The sequence below is a fragment of the Bacillus rossius genome, chromosome 1 (assembly GCF_032445375.1).
Source record: "Bacillus rossius redtenbacheri isolate Brsri chromosome 1, Brsri_v3, whole genome shotgun sequence".
Lineage (NCBI taxonomy): Eukaryota > Metazoa > Arthropoda > Insecta > Phasmatodea > Bacillidae > Bacillus > Bacillus rossius.
In genome coordinates, this window is record NC_086330.1 from 307655205 (window position 1) to 307670719 (window position 15515).

The 15515-nt window shown below is 38.1% G+C and overlaps 1 protein-coding gene across 2 annotated transcripts in view; it reads left to right on the forward strand.

Annotated features, from left to right (window-relative positions):
* LOC134527874 (synaptic vesicle glycoprotein 2B-like) overlaps positions 1-15515 on the forward strand; it is a 164870-nt gene that overhangs the window by 75162 nt on the left and 74193 nt on the right. For both annotated transcript variants that reach the window (XM_063360859.1, XM_063360858.1), the window contains exons 3-4: positions 8707-8869; positions 9709-9830. In XM_063360859.1, the coding sequence (XP_063216929.1) occupies positions 8707-8869; positions 9709-9830 (285 nt within the window). The remainder of the gene's footprint in view (positions 1-8706; positions 8870-9708; positions 9831-15515) is intronic.

The window sequence follows — 15515 nt, forward strand, 5'->3', positions numbered from 1 at the left end:
TGAGCATCCTGCACCCCGCATATAACATCGAATTTTTATACAGACAACTGATACATGACTGCTGCAAACATGTAATGGTGTTGTTAGTAATGCTAGTCAGAAATAATGATGACTATTACTGAAACTAGAAATGATGACTGTGTTTATGGTTTCTACTTTATCCACTAGAATCTAGCTAAGCCCTGCTATTATCCAGTTATTATTAAATGTGGTTATGACCCTTCCTTTCAGGTCTAGCGTAGCCTCCCTCTTCTTGCGACCATAATAGAGCATTTTACCTCACACATAAAACAACGCCTACTATTATAACACTGCATGTGACTAAATATGATGGTGAGGAGCTCTTCTGATCTCGACAAAGTACTTTAAATTAATGTTGTTGAAGGTTTAAGGAAGACCGAAAGGCGGTGGAAGTATCATCATTGTGATAAGTGTGAATATGTTTCCGCACATTTCTCCAGAGCCTTCGAACTTTGAAAACGGATGGACACTTATAAAGGATGCTTCAAGACAAAGAAGAAGCTTCGATGTCTAAGATTACGAACAATGACAGTAATCTGGATGAGTATGTTGATCATGATGATGGCTGTGTCGATGATAGCTGAGAAGATGATGAGGATAACGACTATGCAGCTGGATTTAAAAAAAGAATCTTGTGATTTTCACAATAATGGCAGCATAAGAGATATTTTATGTGTCTTGGGATGGTCTAAATGATTTGGTGGCTAGGGTGATAAATTTAATTGTTTCTTTTTGTGTAGGATCCTATACTGGTATGTATGAGATAACCTCCATACTTGAACACATGCATATTTTTTCGACTTGGAATTTTTTCATTGGTGGTATTTCAGTGATTTAATTTTAGATTGAATTCACAGGGTGGTGTGGTTGCCTGTTATATGCTAGTGTGCGGATTAATTTGATGGTGTTGTGGGTGGGTTTGATAATAGTTAATCACTATGAATTATGGTTTTAATGTGGGTTTGTAGGTATAAAGTTATTTACACAAAATGTTTCGTGAGCACCTAATGTTTTCGCTCAAGCCCCATACTAAGTTTCATACATGTATGTGTATGTTCTGAATCCAGAAAAGTATTAGATTTCAATTTTTCTAACTATTTCCCTTTATAACTATAACATTTACCATGTCAAATATTGTCATGTAGAAGTTTAACTGTGTGAGCAGATGATTTCTGTGTGCTGAGTGACACTTAGGTCGACGATTGCTTGAGACTGTTGTGGATAGCTCAGGCTCTCAGACATTATTGATAGATGAGTCATGATTCTGAAAGTACCTCGTGAACAAATCTCTAATTGTCCAAGCCAATAGTAGATGTACCTGGTCCTTGCTATAAGGTTAATCATGTTTGTTGTATGGTTGCTTACATGTTTTTACCCCATATACCTACAAACATCAAAGACCTACCAAAACTCACGAGTTGTTTTGAAAACCTGCACATGAGCTACGTTTTTTGGTAAAATTTTGAAAGTTTTGTTGGTTTCAAGAAAGGTGCTTCTTTGTTATATTGAGGGGTAGTATGTTTAGTTTTAGTATGTGGGTTTGATTTATGGATTTCGTGTAAATGAGTGGATTTGAGGCTGTGTATTTATTTTTTTTCTTTTGTAGATAGCTATCTATACGATCTATTAAATAATTTTGTTAACTATCAGGACCTTGAATTTTTTTTTCTGCTAGTTTCCACTGAGTATTTAAACTTTTGTGTGAAAATGTAACTATGCGGGCTTTGAATATTTTTAGCTTAATGCTTCTCTGTACTTAAACTTTTTGTGGAGTAGGGTTTGTGTGGACTTTGAATATTTTTCAGCTAAATGCTTCTGTGTACTTATTCTTTTGTATAAAAATGTAACTATGTGGGCATTGAATATTTTCAGCTTAATGCTTCTCTTACCTAAACATTTGTGTGGCAAGAGGTTGTGTGGACTTTGAATATTTTTCAGCTAAATGCTTCTGTGTACTTATTCTTTTGTGTAAAAATGTAACTATGTGGGCTTTGAATATTTTTAGCTTTGTTCTTCTCTGTACCTAAACATTTGTGTGGATTCTTGAATATTTTCAGCTAAATGCTACTCTGTACTTAAAAATTTTTTAGACAGTTACCAGTTGCCAGGACTTTGAATATATTTTGTCTACTTCTGAGTAATTTGTCCTTTACAGTACTTTAAATTTTAGTGATATTTTAGGTTATTTTCGGGAAAGTTAGTGCTAACTCGAGGTTTGGTTTGTTGAAGCTGTAGTTTATAGGTTAGAAGTTATGTATTGCAAACATTTTCATGTAATGGCTAGCTACATTATTTTCTTAAGTCTTCTGTTATAATTCTCCGTACATCGGGCTTTCTTCGCGTGTTCCGTGCATTGAGCACAGACTACTGATTTTTGTGATGACATTAAACATGCAGAAATGACGTTTCTGTCCAGCTACTTTTACAGCAGCTAATAATTGCTACTGGCAAGAATGTCATTGTGCTGACAACCCACAGCACAAACTCAAGCAGTGTCATCTGTGTGGTAAGATGGTTTCTTGCAGTGATAAATTGTGGTAATATCTTACAACATGTACTGGTGCTTCTCTCATGACTTCAGACACCTGGTGTAGTTTCTGCTTCAAAACCTTCGAAAACTCCGCTTATGTCACATATCATGAGAAGACGGCTTGCGGTCTCAACCCTAGCCATAAAATGTATTCGTGTGGGGACTATACTTAGGTTTTCACCAGGGCTGTTAAGTTGAAAGCAATACCAAAGTGTGCATGGGTCCTGATCCACCATCAACTAAGAAGCAGAGAACGGCTGCGCTTAAGCCTGTAGTTACACCTAAGGCCAGCACCAGCCGAACAAAGCTGGTGACATAGGCGGGTTTTGGCCAACATCCACGGCTGCATCATTGCAGAAGTGGTATTCTGGATTAACTTGAAGACTTGTGTGGTAGAAAATAATACCGGTTCTGCCAAGGACACATGTATATACTTGGACTCTATCAAGGTTAAACTAATAAGCCAACTTGTAGAGGAAATTGAAGAGGATGGCCCCCTCAAGTACTACATCGTGCTTGAGTGCGATTATAAAAAGCTAATGGGTATGTGTGAAGACAAGAGGACCTTCAAAACCACGAATGTTCCACTCTTTGCAGTTCGAGATGTGGAGGATGTCATTACTGAATACATATATAAGATATGTAAAGAGGAAGAAGACTACATTTCAAAGTGGTTCGCAAGATCTTTATCTGGTGTCAAGCGACTATATCTACACATTAACAAGCTTGATCCACTTCGCGCTACCTCCTACAACGAAATACCTACCTGCATCAAAGAAAAATATGCGGTGGTCAATCTGTAAATACTTAGATGAGCTCATATGCTTTAATTGTAATCCTGGTCAAGTTAGATGAGCGTGAGCATCTCAGCATGTTAATCAGTGCTACAATGACTTGGAGGGGAAGTTCAACTTCACAAACATCGGGTTTCCCAATCCACTTCTCCTGACCCCTCTGTTTGAGAAACAGAATCCTGGTGCCTTCATAAACATCTATATCATCGACGAAAATTAGATGATGGTGTCATTACAAGTCGCTCTGGAAGAGAAAATAACATCACATCAAACTTCTGTTCTTTTTTTTGATAATGCTGATTTGTGTTTGAAATATGAGTATTAGTGTTTTAAATGTGTGTTCACATTAGTAATAAACACATTAGTATTCTTATAGAGTAATTATTCTGAGTTTAAATATAATAATTTAATGTAATGTGCTTCCAGTTTTCCTTGAGTCATATATATTTCATTGAGTTTTATTTTTTGTATTGGTCTTGGAATATATTGAGAGATGTCCGTTTGTATTGTGAATTCCTGACACCAAATAATAAATTTCCACATTTTAATCAGGTGGCACTTGAATAAAAATAGCCATTACTCATTCGTTAAATAGGTTAAGTACAGCCGAGAAACACTCGTTTGTAAGATGATTCTCTTCCCCCTTGAGGTCTGGGAAAGCCCTCTATCTGTAAAACAAGGCTTGTTAATGTTAAGAATTGCGTGTCTATATTAGCAAGGAAGTGAAATTGTAGCAAAATATTAGATGATTATAATGATAACGAGAAAAGTTAAGATGATGATTCTAATTGTACTATCCCAGGTCTTGTTAATTATTTGCAACTAAAAGTTAAGGAAGGGAGTAGCATTTTCATGGGGAATTAAAATTTTTTTACACCAAGTTCTTGTTGCCTCCATGAAATTGAGATCACTTTAGAACAGCCTTAAACTGAAAAGTTCGAAGACTGTGATGATTCACTTGAAGCTTACAAGAACTAAGTCTATGAATAAAAACTTGAAGCTCACAAGATCGAATACTGTGACGATGTCCTGATACCGAAACGATGGAAACGTCGTAATAAAATAAATTATTCAGATTAGGCTTATTATGGTCAGTGGGACGATTGCAATTTTAATGACTTTGAGGCTGGTATTAAAAAAGGAACTTCAGAGGGCTAAAAAATTAATGAAAATTTACGTAAGATTTTTGAGGCCGAAGAGATTTATTACACCACATTGAAATATTTTAACATATTGGTAGATAGGTTAAGACTTCTACTTGCCTCGCAAAAATGAATAAAATTTACCCATTACCAAACAAATATGGTCTCTACTTCGTGAAATAATAAAGGCATGCTACATACATTTAAAACTTGTTTTGTCTGCATGTGTATAAAAGTAAAAAAAAAGTTATACTTTGGATAAGAATGTTTGTTTTATTTATTGTAATCTAAATCCTAGCTAAGGTTAGGTTCTCATAGTACAACTTCTAACTTGAAGATGTAAAATTCGTAATAAATGACTTACAAAATGGAGAGTCATAATAATGTCTTTCCGGCAATATTGGCGGGTATGTGCTTCATTGTAACAAAAATCATTTGGAGCCAAATGTGGATGGAGGCATTGTAGCCGGCTTGAGGTGGATCCTATCTTTTTCTTTAGTATTTTAGCTAATGTATCCTAGATATCGAATCCTACTGAGTTGAATGTTTTATCAAAAGTGTGCTTGTTTCATTGAATGCTTGTTGTCAAGTCTGTAGCCAGGACTGAATATTTAATGGCTCATAAACCCCTTGGTCTTGTAGTAAGCATAAAGTACATATTTCAGGGATGTTTCGGCTCTACATTAAGCTTTAAATTTGCTGAGTTGGTATTTTTATAACAAAATTTTTTTCTATGTGTTTCATGTATCCTTGTAGCCTTGTGGTCTTGTAGCCTCGTAGTATTGTAGACTCGTAACCGATTGGAACCTTGTAGTTTGCAGCTTTGTAGCCAAGAAATTTTGTAGCCTTCTTCGGAATAAATAATTAAACTCTGTTCACACAGTTAAAAGGATGGGTGGATGAATAATTTAATCCAACTCTAAAGGAAGCCATGTGAAGGGAGTTCGCAGCAAAGAGGAGTAATAAGTTGATTTATATGTACAGAAAAACAGAAAATTTGGCATCGTGCCTTTTAATGTAAAAGATAACTCACTCCTGGAAACTGTTTATTGCGATTGAAATAAACTAGACGCATTAAAACTTAGAGCTAAAATTGAAGATTTTGTATGTAAATGGCCGACAGAAATATTCCATGTTGTTAAAATACGTAATTACCGTCCTAGATGTTACTACTTGGAAGATTTACGATGTTCGGTTATACCTGACGGATTCTATGGGGAAGAAATTCAGTCTACCAAGTACCTAAGCGATTATAAAGTATAAAAATTGATACGTTAGAAAGATAAACCCTTGTTTGTGAAGTGGCTAGGATTCAATAAATGTGAAAATCATTTGGATAATATCTACTGATTTCATATAAATTATGATGAATTTTAAAGTTGTTAATTTTAATGTTAATAAATGCAAGTTTAAAATAAATAAAAATAAAAATGTATTTATTTATGGACTCTTTGAAACTTTTCACTAGTTACCAGAGGCCGGGATGTTCGTGGAAGGTGCTTAAAATGGTATTTGGTGGCTGGGGAGGTGTGGCGACAGGTCTAAATGACGCAACTATTTGTGATGTGAATGGTTCAGTGCGTGGGCGGGAGGGGGTAGGTCTGCTGACTTCAATGGTCATGCGTTAGAGGTTCGTGCGTCTGGCATGCATGGACATGACTGGAATAGAAATGGTAGAGGGGTGAGTACAGTTAAACCATTGCATCCTTACGACGTTTCATTCGTAGTTATCAACAGAGATAGTATGATGTGTCGTGCCACTTATGAAGAGGTTGTTGAGGAGGGGTCAAATGCGAGCTGGGAGGAGTTTGAAGATGATAAGGAGGTGACGAGCGATGATGTGGAAGATCCTGAGACCGTGGTAGTCGAAGAGGGGGTGTCAAGCTACGGGATTGAAGAGATGTTCGTGGACGAGGGGAGCTACATTTATGTGATGGGGGAGGATAAAGTGAACGTGACTGTAGGGAGGCTCCTGACATTGTTTGCAGTGTTGTCTACTGGAGAATTGTGTGAGCGGGTAGCCGAATGGGCTGAAAATATTATTGTGGATATGTAGAGTGAGGTGGAAGTGTCGTCGACGAGGATGCTGACTAGAAATATATTACATGGTATTATTATGGCAAGAATTGATTTAGGGTGAAAATTATTTATTTAATTAGTGTGTTTGTGGTAAATTAATTACTCTTTAAAAATAATTATCTTTTATTTTTAATATTTATTTCAAAATTTTTAAATTGTTTTTAAAATGATATGAAGTGCATCTCGTAGCGGCAGTAATGGCTGAGGTGAGTGTTGTAACTGCATGATATGCACTATAACGATCAGGTATCAAGTTGCATCGTAAAATGTTATGTGTTGGATGTGGTCTCTCTCGTGAAGATGGGGTACATCTAATACTGTACAAATGTGAATCGGTATTTTTGTTTGTTGTATTATATTTTCTTGAACGATTAAGTCTGCATGTGTTTTCTTCTTTCATTAAAAATTTATTTGTGGGTGGGGGTGGATATTTACACAAACATTTAAAATATCTGCTTCCATGCAGCTTTTTAAACACGAATGTTTGAACATGAACTTGTTTAGGAATGTAATTATATGCAGACATTATCAATATCTGCTTCCATGAAATGATATTATACGCAAACATTAGAAATATCTGCTTCCATGCAGCTTTTAATACACGAGTACGCAAACATGAACTTGTTTAGGAATGTAATTATACACAGACATTAAAAATATCTGCTTCCGTGAAATGATATTATACGCAAACATTAGAAATTTCTGCTTCCATGCAGCTTTTAAACACGTGTACGCAAACATGAGTAGAGAATATTACTTGTGAGTTAGGACTCTGAAAAATTTCTGGTTCGCTAAGATGGAGTGATAAATGTTTTTTTTTTTTAATTATCATTAATTTAACTAACGAATCCAACACGATAGTATTGATAACATAAATTTGATTTAAAACCTATAAATGATAAGACTTTAAGAAAAAATGATGGTTACAACAACAAAATGACTGTGGATTTTGTGATTTTTGTCTATAAGGTTCATAATAAGGTTGGTAGAGAATTGAAACTCAACCTTACATACACTAACATACCTTAGAAACCTACACCCGATGACGACATCCATCAGATGAAATCATGATGGTGGTCTCCACTAAATAAGATGGCTGCCTCCAGGAGACAACGATGGTACATATTTTTTATTTAGTAATAAATTTATTTTAAAGAATGTGGTGTAACGAAAAATTGTAACAGGGGTGAGTGGGGTGTTCGATGACGATGTCATTGTAAGAGAGGAGTTGGGGTCTAGATAGTGTAATCGTAACTTAGAGGAGTGGGGTGTTCGATGCGCAAGTTTTTAATTAAAATTTTATTTCATAATATATTATTTAATTTTATTTTAAAATTTTGATTTTTTTAAATTGTTTTTATTATTCCGTATAATAAATAAAGATTTTCAAGATGGCGAACGAAACTTAAAATGGCGGAATGTTCTAGAAAACAAAATGACGGATAAAAACAAAATGGCCACCGGGCTCAAAGGTCAAGGTCGAATCCAGATGGCCGCCGGAAGCGACATAATCCAAGATGGCCGCCGGAAGTGGCGTAATACAAGATGGCCGCCGTGGCTCTCCGACTCCCAGCCTTGAGCCGGGGTACCAGGACATACCAAATACACCTACTGACGGTGGCCTCGAGAGAGTGAGTCGGAGTTCAGAGAGAGAGTACAGACGGGAGCCTTCCCGCGGCGGATCTTCCGGGGCGATAGTGCCCAGTTGCGGCAGAGTGGCGAAGTCCTTAGACGAAGGTTCCAGGGCAGGGAGTCAGTTCAGTGAAGTCGGGAGTTTTCCCGCAGCGGAGTTTCCGGGCGATAGAGTGGCGAAGTCCCTGGACGAAGGTTCCAGGGTGAAGAGTTCAGTTCCGGGCGATAGTGTCGCGGGCGCGGCGGAGTTCCGAGCGAAGTTCCAAGCGAGGCGTCGAGTGGGATCTTGGCGAAGGGATAATGCGACGGTGGCGGTGGAGTGCGGTGACGGAGGACCACGAGGGGCGCTGCGACGAGAGTTGCAATCAAAGTTTGCGGACATCAATACCACAGCCCATTCCGGCCAATATATACTACTCTATGTAATAACAGGATATGGTAGCTCCTACATACTCTAAAATTGATGCACCAAAGCAACGTGACCCTATTATCATGTGTGTATGTGCAGGCATGATCTGTAGCTCGCACCTTTGGGGGTTCCTGGCGGACACGCGCGGCAGGAAGCCTATCATCCTGGCCGGCTTCCTCATGGACACTGTGTGCACCATCAGCTCCAGCTTCACGAATTCTTACTGGCTCTACCTGCTGCTGCGCTTTCTCAATGGCTTCACGTGAGTCTCAGTTTCGTCCTCCCAGTCCACTCTCTGCTCACTGTGCTCGGTATGGTACTGTGGCAGAGGTCAGTTCTAAAGCACCGAGTCGGGACTCATCCCACTGTGGTCTTGGGCATATGATCCCCCTCTTCCTCGTAAACCAAACAAAGCGGACTATTAAGTCTATCTCTTTGAATCAGACACTATATTTGAACTAGTTACAGACATATTGTGCCCAGACAACTGAATGCTACTTGTAACATGGTCAAGCATGTTTGAAATTCATTGCAAACTAGTCCATTCAGTGTTTTGCCTGAAACACAGACCTTTAACTGCAAATTCAACATTATTAACATCCCATCATCTGCCAATCACTTTGCATAAGCAAATGAGCATTTATTTTTTCGGGTTCGGGTGAGGATATTGTAACCCATTCGACCATTAAACCACAAAGATTCTTTAAATGAATAAACTAGCCATTGGTGTTTTCTTGGTTAAACACAATTTAAATTATTTAAATCTCTTTTACGTGCAAAAGTTATCACTTTCTTCCTCTGTCTCACTAAACACAACTACTTTCTGCTTTTAAAATTACTGAACGAAAACGATGGGTCAGAGGTTCCAAAAACTAAATTTAGCACTGCAGAGAGATCCAGTCTCTAAGGCCCATGTGGATATTGGATGTTGGCAGTGCAAGTTGAGTTCGGTGTAGTCAACACTTACTTAACCAACGACAACACTGTCACCCCCTGTCTTGTCCAGTCGACGCATCTGCAGCATGTTTGCGACCGTAACCTCGCTTTGTGGGGGATACCTTACAGCTGCGCATCTGTAGCGTGTTTGCGTGTTTGTTGCAGCATCAACGCGACGGCCGCCATCAATTACGCCTACCTGGGGGAGTTCCACCCCGACTCGACTCGCACCCAGGCCATCATGTGGTGCAATGTGTTCGTGTCGCTGGCCAGCATCCTGCTGCCAGGTATCTCTCTCTCTCTCCTGGCTGGCTCATTGACCTGCTGCTACCTCATCTGTGTGCTGCACTTCCTGGAGTCCAGCGTGACTTCTGTCACGAGCGAGGTCATTCAAGGGAGACATCCAGCACACGAGATGTAGGAGGCGAGGATATGGTAGTTACATACCAGTATTTACCTGGAGTAAAATCCCACGTAATGCGTGTCCACTCATGCATCCCTGTACCGTCTAGCTTTTGGCGATAAACCATTGTTATCTCTCTCCTGTCATTTAAGTTTTTTTTTCTTTAGAACTATGAACGATATAAAATTGTTGGCTTGAAATTATTAGGTTTATATGAAGCTGTGATCTCGGATGTCATGATATGTGACATAAATTTATGCCCTTCGTTTGGTATTTGAAGTCAACCGTTAAAAAATAAATTTATTTCTTAATGCTACGAATAAATTAACAGATACGTGTTTGGTAAACATTTATGTACTGTATTGGCGTTAAGATTAGAAAAAAAGTGACGTACCTTACTTAAATCCCATAGTAAGTGTAATATTTCAATATGTGATAAGTTAATTTAGCAAGATTTATCATTCGAAAATTGCAGTTAAAACCATATTAAATAAAATATATGTATGTACAAATAACCTACTTGTTTGTTCATCTATGCTAAAGCAGTGCTTAGAGCCAAACGAGTTTCAAGTCCAAAGTTAGCGATTTTGTTACATTGAAGATGTCTTTAAAGTTCATCCTCTATCTTATCTTAGCAACGCAACTCACATTTTTCTTCTTCAAAACCATTAAGTGTGAAATATAAATGCCTAATTCCAAAGATTTGTTTGAACAATACAAATGTTAGTCCAGTTACAATGTAATGTAGCAGTGTTGGTTAGAAAAAAGAAATGACAACGTTACAAAGAAGTTAATCATTATAACCTCCTGCCAGCCATACACGCATTAGGTAGTAGAAACCACAGAATCATTGAACGAGCAAATTTTTACTATCGGGTAAGCTGACCATTTGTGAATTAGAGACATTTGCTTTTGAGAAACAAAATGGTGACAATGACTTTCATTGTTAGACTTTAATGAGATAAGATAGAAAAAAAGAGTAAGCAGTTTCAAACGCATACGACTCATACACAGTCGTCAACAAACTCTCAACAGAAAGTATTTCGCAAGCGACCGTGAAAACGTATGCCTAATCTCTCCATGCTCGCGCCGTGTTATCGCTCACAGAGTAGAAGCAAATATACAAGTGAGCACAGGCCCTGGATACGAGCAGTGGTGGCTGGTGCCTTTTTAAAATGGGGGTTCACAGCATTGGGCTCTTTATATAAAGAATCGCCGACCACCCTCCCCCTCTTTTTTTGAAGCGGCGGGAGATTTTAAGGTGTAAAATGGTGCTTTTTGGGCATTTTAAATCACTTAAATACCAACAATTATTTCCAAGTTATTGTGGGGCGAAAGTGAAGTTTTAAACTCCAAAATAGCCACCTGATATGACGCTCACACTGATAATATAGCAAATGTTAAATTATGCAGTGTGAAGTTTTTTTAAAATAAATACAAATGATTACTATAAAATGTAAAGTCCACAAAATTCTGATACAGTTTGCTAGCAAGAGTGTTATTGATGTGACCAGTTTTAAATAAGGTATATAATTTTATCCATTGTTTTGGTGATAATTATATATAAATAAATATATTGTATCTACAACAGCATTACATTTACAATTTTAAATACAGCATTGACCTACAAAATTTGAAGAACCGGTAGTTTATACTTTTCCTTTGAACTTACTTTCCTTTTAAGCACTAAAATATAATTACAGTCGTACAATAGTGATATAAACATAAGGTATTCACAAATTTAATTTAATTTTTAATCTTTACTTTTGACAGAACTTTCTTTGAGCATCAGGAATAATCAGAAGCACTCGGAGAAAACCATTAAAATATTGTCAAGAATAATCAAGAGCACTTGAAGAAAACCACCATAATATTGACAAGAATAATCGGAAGCACACGGAGAAACCACCAAAAGTTTTCTTTGATATCATAAAATTACAAAAAAAAATAATAAAAAATTTATAATAAAAACAAAAAATACTAAAACAAAATCTGGCTTGTACTGGAACTCTAACTTTAAACTACAATGAGATTTTCACAAGCTAGTAGAATTTGTTTTTGTATTTTTTGTTTTTATTTTAAATTTTTTTATAATTTTTTTTTGTAATTTTATGATATCAAAGAAAACTTTTGGTGGTTTCTCCGTGTGCTTCCGATTATTCTTGTCAATATTATGATGTTTTTTTCCGTGTGCTCCTGATTATTCTTGACATTGATTTGATGTTTTTCTCCGAGAGCTTCTGATTATTCCTCACTAGACTTCTGATGGTTTTCTCCTGGTGCTTTTGATTATTTCTGACTAGACATCTTATGGTTTTCTCCGGGTGCTTCTTGTTAGAGATGAGAAATTGATCTCTGCATGAAGGATTTTTTTACTTCATGAGGCATGTCATTTTATTCAAGGTTGCATTTAATTAGTGAATTTTTGCTACTTAATCAACACTTGTAATATTTTTATCAGGGGGAAATTAAAAAAAATATCATTACTCAGTCAAGTAATAAGATCTCAGATTTGATGAGGTTAAACAAGACATCGGGAGCTTGAAGAAGAGGTTAGAATCGCGGTTCAGAGCACAAGAACAGCAATTAGATAGCCTAGCTGAAATCATCGCACAAGCTAACAACCGACTTGAACAACATAAACAGAACACAGCAACTACTCTGGTGGCGACCAGTACCGAATGTAAAAATATTAAGGATCAGTGTAACAAACATTACGAGACATTGAGTAACACTGTTCAAAAACATAATACGACACTGCACCATATCGTATATGGGGTATTAGAAAGAACAGCAAACGTTGAACAGCAGATTGAAACAGTGAGCGTTTCATACTGTAATATGTCAGCTCAAGTAAATAATGTAGTAGCTAGGATACACGATATTGATCATAAAGTGAAGACTTTACAGCTAGGCACAATCTCACAGCCTTCGTCTAGGACTGGAGTGGCCGATGAGGCTGCGCAAGAGACCGCACGTACAAGTGACACACCCGTGCGAAACCCCGAGTACATGCACGCACAATCTAATTCACAGATCAATGCCACACGAATAAATTCCGTTGCATTAATGCACCATCCGGCAAGGCATTGGGCCGAAAACATGCCTACTTACTCAGGTCATTCTCACGAAAATCCTATACGATTTATAAATAAATTAGATGAATATTCGAACATGTTTGATCTGTCTGATGCATAGCGATTGAAGTGCTTAAACAATGCTCTTCGTGACGTAGCATTTTACTGGTGAGAGGTACAACAGTCTAACACGACATCTTATGACGACTTTCAAACAAAATTTAGGTTACAATTCTGGAACATGCGCATTCAAGGTAACTTAAGGGTGCAACTGCACACAGAAAGATATGAACCTAGGAAGGGCAAATCCCTAGAAACTCATCTATCATCTATGTTTGTGCGTACCAGATACTTGGACCTTAACATGACCGATGAGGAATTAATAGCAATTGTTTTGACACAATTACCATTACGCTACCAAATGCAGTTGGCTGGTAGAATATTCCGATATTTCACGGAATTTAGGGAACAACTCTTTGTGTTCGATCGGTTAGACAAGCAGACCAAAAACGCGTCTTCTCGCGATGAGAATGAGAAAATCAATCATTATCAAGGAATTCAGCATGTACCAGTAAACAGTCACTGGAACAATCGAAACAACCAACAGAAAGGAGAACACAAAGCAGTGCACACTCTGTCGTGGCAAAACGAATGCCAAACACCACAATGGTCACCACATTGAAAGGGATGGCATGGTGGTAAAACCTACCACAACAAATATTATTACCGCGGATCGCAGTCATACGGTAAGCGAAAGGGAAAGGATCATCGTTTCAATGACCATGAATGGTAAGAGGACAAACGTCACCGGGAAGGTACGCCGATGAATAAACGCCTGCCTACTCCACCTGCACAATGGCCTCCCATGGCTAATGGAGACTTCAGGGAGCAACAGGACGGTCAAGAAAACTTGTCGCCTGAATCACCTCGAGATCAGCCGTCAATACTCAGATCCCCTGTTGGGTACGAGTCGTCCCAGCCGAGACAACAATGTCAAGACGTCGAACAAGACTACATCTCATTCCCACCTACGAAAGATGGTTATTTTAAGAGGCAGCAACCGCTGAATCCAGCTGCAAACACTTTTAAGCCACCACGAGAACGGGGAAATACTTCAACTTGTGTACATGCTGAAGCGGCTAAGTTGGACAATCATATTCACAACCCTGACGAAAGGTTAAACTAGAACGGGTCGAGGTGATATTCCCCCGCGCCGAGACCGTAGTTCCAGACGAGGGGTTATGTAACATTGACACCATGGTGGTATTACCTAATTATAGCTGCATAGATTATGGACAATTTATTTGCACAGTTTTGTTAAGGGAAGACGAAAGAGAATATTTGAGTGAAGATGAAACTATAGATCTATTACCCAGAATAAGAAGTATATGCCCTGAGGTGATACTACCTGTTAATACTCAGGAAGTTTCAGTATTACTAGACAGTGGAGCGGAAGTTTCTTGTGTTAGTGAAGATTTAATTAATACTCTGAGACAGATGGGACAATCATTACCGATAATTCCCGTCCCTTGTATAAAGATAATTGGGGTAACATCGCGCGCCAGTCCCATTGTAAACAAACAAGTACTGTTGCAGATTGAGGGCTTAGGCGTACCTAAACAATTTGCTGCTTTAATAGTTAAAGGACTTGCGAAACCCCTGATACTAGGTATAGATTTCCTATCACAATATGGTATTATTTTAGATTTTTTCGAATGGACTGTATCAGCTAAGGACATGGTGACGGATGACAGAACAACTACGGATAACTGGAGAATCCGCAGTAGAATTGTAGGGGTTATGAAGAGAGATGCTTGGCCTAAGCAAATCTACAGTACACAGTTAAATGACAATTTGGTCGCAACTACCGAAGACCTACTACAAGCGTTAAGAGACGTGAACATAGTAACCCATGAACAACTTGGACAACTACACAGTTTATTATTGCAACACCGAGAGACATTTTCAGATAAACCGGGGTTAAATAACTTCTATGAAGCGAGAATCAGGATAAAGGACAATGAAAAATACCACCGCAAGTCGTACCCGATTCCTGCAAAATATTTAAAGTCTGCCACAGAATATTTAAAACAAATGATCGACTGGAAGGTAATAAAAAGGTAAGCTAGCCCATATTCAAATCCTGTAGTATGTGTTGGCAAGAAGGATGGATCGGTACGCTTATGTCTGGACGCCAAAGAATTAAATAGGATAACTGTCAAAGATCGAGAGGGTCCCGTAAAAACTCGTGACATACTCCGGTTGGTTTAAGGTGTACGATTCTTAACAACACTAGACTTATCTGCTGGCTACTGGCAAATTCCGCTTGAAAATTCTTCCAGGAAATACACTGCGTTCCTTTTCAGAAATCAGCAGTACACCTTCCAAGTCATGCCTTTTGGTTTGTGCAATGTTGTAGCAGAATTCACCCGCTGCATAGACGCCACTCTAGGACCAGAATGTCAGTCTTTTTCTCGTGCGTATGTGGATGA